The sequence below is a fragment of the Ciconia boyciana genome, chromosome 2, assembly GCF_034638445.1.
Source record: "Ciconia boyciana chromosome 2, ASM3463844v1, whole genome shotgun sequence".
Lineage (NCBI taxonomy): Eukaryota > Metazoa > Chordata > Aves > Ciconiiformes > Ciconiidae > Ciconia > Ciconia boyciana.
In genome coordinates this window covers 132,652,562-132,663,651 of record NC_132935.1, presented here as the reverse complement: position 1 = coordinate 132,663,651, position 11,090 = coordinate 132,652,562, and the positions used below count along the sequence as shown (strand labels likewise).

General features: G+C 44.0%; 1 protein-coding gene across 1 annotated transcript; it reads left to right on the top strand.

The window, feature by feature from the left end:
- The first annotated feature begins 361 nt into the window (after window positions 1-361).
- Window positions 362-9,766, top strand: NPY (neuropeptide Y). The gene is made up of 4 exons (XM_072851459.1): window positions 362-484; window positions 708-895; window positions 6,245-6,325; window positions 9,493-9,766. Exons 2-4 carry the CDS (start codon window positions 708-710, stop codon window positions 9,515-9,517), a joined length of 294 nt encoding a protein of 97 aa, XP_072707560.1. The 5' UTR covers window positions 362-484; the 3' UTR covers window positions 9,518-9,766.
- The last annotated feature ends 1,324 nt before the right edge of the window (window positions 9,767-11,090 follow it).

Below are 11,090 nucleotides of genomic sequence, written 5' to 3'. Positions count from 1 at the left end.
CAAGCCTGGGGCCCCTCCGGTGCCGTAGGAGCGGGGCAAACTCGTTCCCCACACTCGCTCCCCTTCCCCTGCCGGCTTCGGGCACCGGGCGGCACGGCGGCTCCGCATGACGGGCACCCGGCTCCCACGGCCGGACGCGGGACACGCGGGGCGGGCGGCAGAGCGCGGGGCAGAGCCCGGCTGCAGCCCGCGAGTGGGGTTTGCCGGGGCGGCGGGGGCGGTGCGCGGGCGGCGGGGGGCAGCGGCGGCACCCGCCCCCTCGGTCCCGCCCGGCCGCGGCCGCGGTGCCCCGCCCGGGGCAGGGGCAGGCGGAGCGGGGCGGGGGGGCCCGGAGCAGGCGAGGCGTGATCGTCCGAGGCCCCTCCTGCCTGCCGGGGAAGCCTTAAAACACCCCGGCGAGGCGCGGAGCCCCGCACTCGGGAGCCCCGACGCACGGGCAGAAGCGCCTCGCTGAGCCGAGAGCCGCTCCGCTGCAGCCGCCGCCGTGAGTGCCGCGACGGGGCGGGCTTGGGCTTGGGCTTGGGCTTGGGCTTGGGCTTCGGCTTGGGCTTCGGCTTGGGCTTGGGGACGGACACGGGGACGGGGACGGACACGGGGACGGAGGGCGCGGGGCGGCCCGGGCCGGGGTGCGCTGGGGCGGCCGCGCAGCTCCCGCCGTCGGGGCAGGTGCTGAGGGCGGCTCTCCCCCATCCCACCCCACCGTGCAGATGCAGGGCACCGTGAGGCTGTGGGTGTCGGTGCTGACTTTCGCCCTGTCGCTGCTGGTCTGCCTGGGGACGCTGGCAGAGGCGTACCCCTCCAAACCGGACAGCCCCGCCGAGGACGCCCCCGCAGAGGACATGGCCAGATACTACTCGGCGCTGAGGCACTACATCAACCTCATCACCAGGCAGAGGTAGGCAGAGCGACCCGGCCAGCGTCCCCCTTTCCTGCTCCCCGGGCTGCCTTTTTCCTTGGCGAGGCTCAAGGGGAGGGAAGTGGGGTGCCCCCTCGCACCTGGGTGTCTCACCCTGCTTCCCCTACCAACACGGAGGAAGACGTGGTGCACAGACTCCCTTTAGAGAGTGACAGCCATGCAGCCCTGAGTTGCTTCTGGGTCCAGAGCTGAATTTCCACCATCTGAGCTGGCAGAAGGGGCAGGGGTGTTGATGCTGCCTCTGCTCTCTCAGCCCTTTCTAGCCCTGGCACAGACAGGCTGGCAGGCAGGAGCGTGAGCTGCAGGGCAGCGTGCACGGGGAGAGCTCCCCAAACGGGAGAGGAAACATAACTAACCTGGGAGCTGGAGAGAGTTAGATAGGGCAGTAGGAGCAGTTTCCCACTTCTTTTGCTGCTACCAACTCTAGTGAAGATTTTGATGAGAAAAAGTACCCCTCTAGCCTTGCTGAGGAGTTGTAGTAGTCCAGATGCTTTCTGGTTTGCTGGCTATTTCATGCAGCTGTGAGTGCCAAAAAACGCACTAGTCCTAACAAAAACTCTCTCAAGACCGCAAGCAAAGAACCCAAGCCCAAGCTGAAAGAGGAAAGAGTGTGACCTGAACCTGCCTGGCTCTAAACTGGCTTTCTGGGGATGACTGTGCTTGTTGAAGTAGGGGTAAAGACTCAGTCTGAAAAAAGTGCAAATTATTATGAAAAATAATTTTCTTTGGGAGCATCTGTCCAGTTTAGACTGTGTGATTAATAGAAGCTTCCCCTGAGGTCCCTGAACAGTGTGTGACCCAAAAGAGCTTTGACATATTTATCTATCCGTTTAATATCAAAACCAGATGAGAGGTCTAAAATTAGGCTTTCATTTGTCCCTCTAGAAGTCTGAAGAATTAAATTAGAAGGGAGGCTATCGTGTAACTGAGAGCTTTCCCAGCAAACCCATAACATTGTCTGCCAGTGCACTAATAGCATAACACAGATGAAGAGGTTGATAAAAATACAGTTCTTCAGTCCTGAACTTTTAAAGCAATATTCACAACTTGTTCATGTGTATGGTATGCTTCTGTGTGATAGGCTGTCTCGGAGAACTTTTTGTCTAGATTACTGCTAAAATAATCTGATCCACGAGTTCTGCCTCTGAGGCCCTTTTCCCTTGCGTGCGGTGGGATCTCCAGGCTGGTCTCTTATATCTTCTTTTGTTTCTTTCTTCTCTGATTTCAAAGGTGGTTCCTGTCCAAAACCAGGTCATATTTAAAAACAAACAAACAAAGGAAAAACCCCAAACCCAACCAAATGAACCCTCCTTTCTGTATTCAAACTCCACCTCTGGTGCATGCACTGTATGCTTGCTTTACTGTTGACCGCATAGCTTTTTTTCCCTAATTTCTGGGGTGCAAGTACACAACTCGGAGACTGAGACTGCTTTCGTTCTTCTGTGTGGATTTGGGTTTTGAAATGAACTGAAATAGTTATTGTTGCTGATGGATAAAACAATGCAGAATTTAGATTTTGTTCTTCAGATTTTACCGAGATTTCCCACCCACACTCTCATAGTTAAAGGGAACAGAATTGACCTGGAAGTACAAGAAAGCTGGCAGAAAAAAACCCACCACAATGGCAACTTCGTGACACACATTTTAAAGTTGACTACATAGGTTAACTAAAAAAAAAAAAGGTGTGCTGTTTCCACTGTGTGGTGAATTAACAGTACAGAAATAAAGTAATGGCCACCCCTGGAAAGCTTAACTGAGCTCCTGGAAGTTCCCTGTTTTGGCAGTGACACAGTCACTTGCAAAATGAATCAATAACTTTTGAAGCATTTTGGACTGGTCTGAGGATGATCGTTTGGTCTGGTTCAGTAGATGTGCTCGAAGCTTTCTCTCTTCTTACAGCTTTTTACCTCTGCCTTTTGTGCATGGTGCTGCTTGGGAGCCCTGTAACAGGAGGGGAGGCGAGGGGTCCAGGGGCTTGCCCTGCTCCTCGTGAGGCTGTGTGAGCAAGCTGTGCCGCTCGCCAGACCTGGTGCCTGCAGCCTGGTCGCTGCAACTGGTGAGATGGAGCAGTAAGAGCACGTTGGGAAAGGATGAGGAGATGGATGCTTTTGTCTCTTCAGTTTCATCTGTCTTGTCTTGTTTGATGTTTTTCTGATTATGAATAACCTTCGGCTCATCCTCCTGGCTTCTGCTTCTGGCCTAACCCAAGCATTTGAGTGTCATTCCCCTCTGAGCTACTGTGACCCACAAGGTCTTCACCCCAGCTCCCATGAAGTTTCTTCCAGACCATCTTTCTCTTCTTGTCTTTAGACCTTGTCTGTGTGGCTTCTTTGCTCCCTCTCTCCTTTGAGATCCTTCTCCTTCAGATTCATCTCACTTAGCTTTAGACATCTGTGCCCGTCAGCTTTATACCCCTTTGAGGTTAGCTAAGGGGAACAGGTCCTTGTAGGGTGCAGGTCACCAGGCCTGTTTCAGACGTCTCGTTTCTGATGAGATCCCTTGTTCCTTATGTGCCAGGTCTTTATGACTTAAAAGAGAGCCTAAGGCAACCAGCACAGATGCAGACTCCTGCCCTGCGGATGTCTGTATGTCTTTGGATTAGTCCCTTTGAGTCTGTCCTCAAAACTGTCCTGTGATCCTTGCCTCATACCCCTCTACTGCACTGTTCAGGGGGCTTTTTTCAGAGTCCATCTTTACTTGAATCACTCCTCCTTCTGCTACTTGGTACTACCTGTGCTCCCTCTTGCCAACAGGCCCTCTTCCTTTCTTGTCCCTTATAGCTGGTTCATGAATCTGTGGCTCTTCTGTGCTGTAGCAAAACAGTAAGGCCATTTCTGCTGGAACTCTCTTGAACTATAGGCAGGACAGACAATATCTGAAAACGTATCTGACTTTGTCAGTACTCATGCTCCCACTTCATGTCAACACCCGTTAATGGGGAAGGGAGCAAATCTTGAGAGCTTGGGGTTTTTGGGCAGTTTTCTGAATCAGACCCACATGATGCTTCTGAGATCCCTCAGCTCCTGTTGCTGGCCTTGGACATCGATGGGATTTGACTCCTAAGGCCCAAGTTTTCAAAGGAAGCTTTGAGATTTCACTGAGTCTGCAATACTATGTCCCTAATCAGAATAAGTATGTTTACTCTTCAATCCCTTTGACTTCAGCTGGAGTTGTGGGTTATCAGCATGGCCGAAAAAAGGCCTTGATGTCTCAAGCTGAGCATAAAACCTGACCAGGTATTGTCACAAAGCTTGGAGCCTTGTTCTTTTAAAACAGCGATGATATTTGATAAAAGTGTTTCCCAAACAGCAAATAAAAGCCTGGCTTTCTGTGGTCATGTTGTCACAGAGCTGGGCAGGGTAGACAAGGAGCAAAGCACGAAGCAGCTGGAGCAAAGATCTTCCAAGGCATTTCCTTCAGTAGGAAGAGATTGACTTTGTCCATGGCCTCTTTTTATTATGGCTGTAGCATGGTTGTTTCCCCGTGGCAAAATTATGGGGCAGACAGGAGGCTCAGGCATCTGACAGAGGAAGAGCTGCTGCTCCTTGGCCAGCCCAGTTGGTCGCAGCTGGCAATTGCCTCGTGTGCAGCTTTGCTATGTGAGGACATGGTGGGTCTGTCCAGCACAGGTAGCAGCGCTGGTCTAGCCAAGGCGCTGAAGGGACTCATATAAAAGGTATCTCCCCAACACAGTCGTCTTCATGATTCGTCCGAATCTCTGCACTCTGGAGAGTTGCTAGCCATTTCTTATTCAGACAAACCTTTCCAAGAGATTAGTGGGAGTTTTGCCCAAGTGTAAGCTGTTGGAGCAAGTTGTTGATTTGTTAAATCGATTTCTTTAAAACAACAGCAAATTAGATTCCCCCTCAGTTGAAGTCCAGGTCACATACATATTAATTGGAATAGGAAAATAGAAAGAAAGAAATCCCTTTGTGGTGATGGAGTGCAAGGTATTTGATTCAGCATCATGCTTGATTGCATTATTGTAATAGCATTTTACTATGTCTGGCTGGTTCTTTTCAGATACCTGCTTTCAGTCAGTTTAGATTAAAAAATTTACTTTAAAATTCTGAAACTGATGCTTTGTCTTTGTGCGGAACAGGTGATGTACTGAAATGATTAAGGCAATGTAAAAATGCAAAAAGTTTAATAAAATGATTGAAAAGTGAGATATGTTTCCACTTTTCAGTAAGTCACGCCATCAACAGGTAAAATTCCTAGCTTTTGTTTGGGAAGGTTTTTTGGTTTTTTCCCCCCAAAATTTAGATCAAGTCATTGGAGAAACATCTTGATAGCAATGGAAAAAATCTAAGTCCTTAATTACACCTTTGATTTCTCTGGAATCAGAATTTCACTCAAGCAGCATTCACAAAGCTGTTATCTGTTAATGCACTTTGTGATTCAGACTAATTACATACACAAGTTACAAACCATGATCTTAATTCTTTCCAACCAAGGGAGCATTTGCTTATAGTTATCACTCTTAGGCTAATGAATCCTTTTAGCGAAGAAGTGTCTGTCAAGCTGGCTGCTCATTGTCGCTTCTGTTTTCTCCGGAAAAGAGCAAATTCCTTCCCAAGAACCAGGAATTGCGGTACTTTTAACTGCTGAGCAATGTATAGCATCCAGGATTTAAAAAAAAAAAGCAGTAGAAAGACAGCTGCTGGAAGGAAGCCGGTGATATCCCATTTAATCGAAGAACTCTGATTCAGAAAGTTTTCTCTCCCATGGCCTCGTAGTTCAAAAGTGATGATTACCTTGCGGTAGCTCAGTTTTTACAACCTAATGTGCTATGTGTTGGGCAGCCCCAAATGTACTAGCTATCTTAAAAGATCTTGGCTAGTTTCTTGGATAATACGGTGTATCTGAGTTAGTTTTCTATTCACTTAATAGATAAAATTGACTCCTCATTTACAATACAGTAGCATCTAAAACAATGCTTAAGTTAATGAGATGATGGAGCTGGGTTTGTAGGCAGGAATGACATGCTCGGAGGTCACATCATGCACAGCTTCCTCCCCCTTCCTCTATGCTCACATCAGTGACGTGCAAGGCCTTAGAGTATCCAGGAACAGCCATCAAATTGAGAAATATTCAGTTTCTCAATACTATCATGTAACATGATTATGGAAAAATATATCCAAAGAAATACTGAAGAGTGAACATTTTCTCACATGGCTAAGTCAAGTTAAAATACTTGCTGGAAAGTTGTCTTTATGTCTGCTCTAGGCAGTTTTTCAGAAAAAATTTGTGTAATGGTTCCATGCTTAGTCTTTCATTTTTTAAAAACTGACATATACAAAAATATTTTTTTTTCTCTTTCCTTAGATACGGAAAGAGATCAAGCCCAGAGACACTGATCTCAGACCTCTTGTTGAGGGAAAGCACAGAAAATATTCCTAGATCCAGGTATGTATGAAGAAGTTTTGTGGCGGCTTTCACTTCTCATTTAGATTTCACAGTTTCATTTGTTATCAATAAATATGTTTCACAGGGAGAAAACATATGCCACCAACAGCTGGGTAAACACGTCCTGAAAAAAACATTTTAAATTCCTTTTTTGTTAAGAGCTAGCACCATCTATGAATGCAAGAAATGCCTTACCAGATATAACATAGCCCAAGCTCCTCATTTCCTGCTTTTGGGAGCAGGCCATGCCTGCTGTTTGGAGGAAGGGAAGCATTCCCACAACACTTGCCCCTTACTGGGCTTTATTACACAGAATTGTATGCTGATCCCTGATGACAGATTAGAGCCCCAAAAATGGCATGTTTCTACTCATTTGCTACTCAAACAGGTTTAAATTTTTCCTCTAAAGACGTATGAGTGGTAAATATGCACATACATTAATTTATACACAAATGAACAGCTATGACTGGTCTTTAAAATACAGTATTTCACATTGGCTTTGTACCTAATATTTTACAAAGGGAAAAAAGGCCTTTTATATTTCCATTTGCACTTGGTTTAAAGTAACAGTGGCGTTTCAAGCAAAAGTGGGATTTCACATGTACATAACTGTATTTATCTAGTTAGATAATGACACTTTAGCTATAATGTAAGATACTGTAGTAGTGACTACAATTTACACAGCTAAAAGTAAGTATGTTGAAAAAGTAAGATACGGGAGGTTTTTGTCTCATGAAAGAAAATACCGGTTTTAGTTTTGCTTACAATCAAGCATGAATGAGCTCAGTTTAAGCCTTTACTGATAGCCTGAAGTTTGCTGATAGTACTTCTACTGCAGAAATAAATGTTTTATGCAGTAGTCATCTCAGGAGTCTACAAGCAAATGCTCTGCATTTTCATCCGCTGTGCAAAGGCTCAATTAGACTAGTTAAGTGCTTAAGCATAATAGTCTGTGGCACTGAACTTAGGGCGTGATCTTGTCACTGAAAGGTGACCAAAATTTCTACTGCCATCAAGGGAGGTTGTCCATGAGGTTTGTGGTTCTGCGCATAGGGAGACCATTGACTTACGGTTTGATGACTAACCGCAGCTGTGGGGATGCAGTTTTCTCTGCAGATGCTTATGTAAAAAACTGCATGGAGTGCAGTGAAATGTACTAGACTATTTTGTGTTTGGTAATGACAAGGCAGAGCCCTCACATAATGGGAAATTTCCGCTGCCATGAATTTGAGGCATCACACAGGGTAGTACAAAGTCTAATACTCTCTGTAATTTTCACCCCTTCATAACAAAACTTTATGGTTATTATTATTGTTTCAATAATGCTATTTAGAACACACCAGGGAGCAAAAACTCATGAGCAAAATAACAAACTAGTCTGCTTTTAAGATCAAGAATTGATGAGAAACAGATTTTTATTTCATACCCCAAGTAACAGCACTTTAAACCAAGTATGGTGTTTGTCATTCATCGATGACGATTATGGGAGTACTGGGAACAATGATGTCTAGTTTCCTATGGATATGTTTTCTAGGATAAAACCCTGTATGGATTCTGGACCCCACTCCAGCTTTTTCCTCCATGTGAGGATGTAATTAAATCTTCTTTCTACCCAGTCCTGTGTTTCATGGCACATCAGGAACTTAATATCTCTGAGATATCTGTACCTCTCTCTGACTTCGTTGAAATTGTCCAGAGGGTTTCAAAGCTGTTGGGGAAGTTAGGGGAGGCATGCAGGGGTGGACAGCTGGACACACAGCAAATATGACCAGGTACAACACGGCTGCCTAAGCCTTCCTCCTGGAGGAAGCCAGGCTGAATGAATGAAAGGCAGGCTGGTATTATTCTGAACTGAAATTAATGAAGAGTATGTTTTAGAAATAGTTATATACGCAGCCAGTTACAGAGCGGATGTAATTTGCACTCAGTGAATCAGTGAGAGAGAGACGCACTTCATGAGTTCTTGGGAACAAACTTGGTAACTAAGTCTTGAGGTATTAATAAACAACTTAACTGTATTCAGCTTGGCTGGCTTGGTTTGACATTTTACTTTTGCTGCCTAATATATGCCCCAAAGTATTTTGCAGTCTAGGTGTATGTCTGACCATATAAAGAAAGTTTAGAGAGATTCTTATAGAAACCAGTTAAAATATAGGAAGTGAAGGAATAAAAAAAGGAGGCACCTTGACCTGAGTACGAATAAGTTCTTATGACAAAAACATGTGATGTGGCATGTTTCTGATCTTGTCGAGCCTGTGGAGTCATGAGAAAACCTTTAAAACTCAATAACAGGATGTGTCTCCCCTACTAGTGTCTCTTTAAAAGTCAGGTATCTATTTTGAAGTAGTTGTCTAGGCTGCCTTTGCAGTCAATCGGAGGGATGGGTATCTCCAAAATGAGCCTTCCATCTGAAAATGGGCAGGATCAATTGCCCTCTCAAAGTGTCAGTGTCTCCCCAGTGACTGTGAAGGAAGACTAGATGCCCAACTTTTAGATGGCAAAATATATGGCAAAGGCATTTCCTCTTGTCTGTCTCCATGTTCTCCACTTGTTGACTTACTCGCTGGGTAGGCAGAACAGCTCTTTGCAAGCAGAGGACCTCTAGATCAAATGCTGCCCTCAACACCCCTTTCAACACGTATTTCAAATGTTTGATATTGAGCAGTGGAATACCGCAATAATATTTTAAGATGGTGGCTGTGGACTTCAGTTTTGTTTGAAGGTGCTAATAGCATGACGTGTGGGTTTTTTGTTTGTTTGTTTTTTTTTTTCCCTCAGTGAATTCTCTTTGGAAACTTTACTCCTGAGTAAGAGTGAAAAATATCTCTATTTGTATTTCAACATATAGTTTTCTAGCTGAATTTCATTAAGTGCTTCTTAATGGCATAAAGCAGCTTTGCAGTGAGTCTCAGTGGTGTAAAAACATGCCATCTGGGCAGCAGTATGGCGGGGCAAGTTCTGGTACCAAAGTGTAGACATTTGGCCAACCAGGATGCCTCTGCTTTGATGTGAGTTGCATATACAATCTTCAACTGCAAATATGCATACGTATTTCTTATTGCTGCTATTATTAAAATGAAAATTTTAGGTAGTTCTAACTTTGGATTTTTTAGAAGGGACTTTAAAATGTGTTTAATAATTTTTTTTATTCATAATATCTATTGCAGGTTTGAAGACCCTTCGATGTGGTGATGGGATTTTCAGCACACCGTCAAAACTTTTCCTAGTTTTCAGTTCATACTCCACGCCTCTGAAGCAAATCATAGCGTCACTCCCAGTGCATGCAGCCATTGTACTGAATTCTGTAGAGTTTTTCCTTCATCATATTTGTATATACCTTTATTTAAATAAATTATTTGTGCATTCCAAAATATAACATACTAAATGAAAACAAGCCACCTTGTCATTGGTATAGCAAAGAGTTGTTTTAAACTATTAAAACTGAATTATAACCTCCCTGCAGTCTAAAGTAGTATGGACAACAATAGTGTCACAGTTATTATAGTAATTAGTGTGCAAACTAAGATAAAGACATCATTTATTGTAGCCTCAAACTCAGCTCAACTGCTTGATTTATACAAAACTGCTTAAAATAATTTATCGCAGACTACATAATTTAGGAAAATAGTGTTCTGGGAGGTGATTTTTCGGAATCACCATACTAAAAACTTACTTAGTACTTACATTGACAAATGTATTAAAATGAATAGCGTTTTCAAAATACAAAGGAATAAGTCACTGCTTAATTGTGCTAACTCCTCAAAACTGGTTTGAAGCTTGGCGGTAAGCCTGAATTAGGAATTTTAAATGAAACAGATGTAAGATCTTTGTTTTGGCAATATGCAAAGCAGCAGAAAACAATATCTGAAGTAACTCATAAACCAGAACAAATCTACAGCTATTTGTGCCAGAAAAGAGATGTGTAACATTGCCTAGGGGCTTGTAAATAAGCACACTGATAAATCACAGCCCTTTGGGTACCTGCACTCTGAGCCTCTCTCATTTGGAGTCATTGCTGGTTTCTTTTTCCACCATGGGAAGGTATCTGGAACAGGGACAAGGGGAACTGTCTTCTGTCTTCAGTTTTTAATTTTCTTTTTTTTTTTTTTTTTTTTTTTTAAAATTTTATGAATTTCATCACTAGCCTAATGAGGTATTTAGACACAAGGACCTCTGAAGAAACCCTCAAAGTTTTTATTCCAAGTAACATCATATAATGGTAGTGCATTACCCTTGTTCTTAAGTGGTTTAGTTCACAGATATGTATCTTGCAATATGGTCAGGACCCACACTGGGCATGACACAAATGCTGGTCCTTGGTTCCTGATATTTAGGCATAACTTCTTTTATTTAGACACTGTGACTAAACACTGGGTAATAAAGGACATAAAAAGTTCCAAATAGGAAAAGAATCAGTGTGAAGGTTTAATGTATTTACATCTCATTCCCACTTTTCAAACGTTTCCACATGGCTGTTTCCCCCAGGAGAGATGCGTCAGTGCAAGTTCCAGATTTCTATAAATGCACGCTGGGTGGGTTCGCAAAGCGTTACCAGTTTCCCAGGACGTGCTAGCTTTTGTGGTCACACTTTCTTCAGTAAAGTATAACATATTTTTCCTTTTCATAAAACACTTGGGTGTCATTGGAATGGGCAAATTTTGCTTTCAGCAGCAATACTTTCACTTACAGGCTTGGTGATGGGTTCCACAGTGCTACCTACATGTGAAATTGTGAGGATTAAGACCAGTCTAGTATTACAAAAATG

Coding starts and splice junctions, on each gene's coding strand:
- NPY (XM_072851459.1), top strand. CDS start 708: ATGCAGGGCACCGTGAGGCTGTGGGTGTCGGTGCTGACTTTCGCCCTG. Junction 896..6,244: donor AACCTCATCACCAGGCAGAG/GTAGGCAGAGCG, acceptor CTCTTTCCTTAG/ATACGGAAAGAGATCAAGCC. Junction 6,326..9,492: donor GAAAATATTCCTAGATCCAG/GTATGTATGAAG, acceptor TATCTATTGCAG/GTTTGAAGACCCTTCGATGT.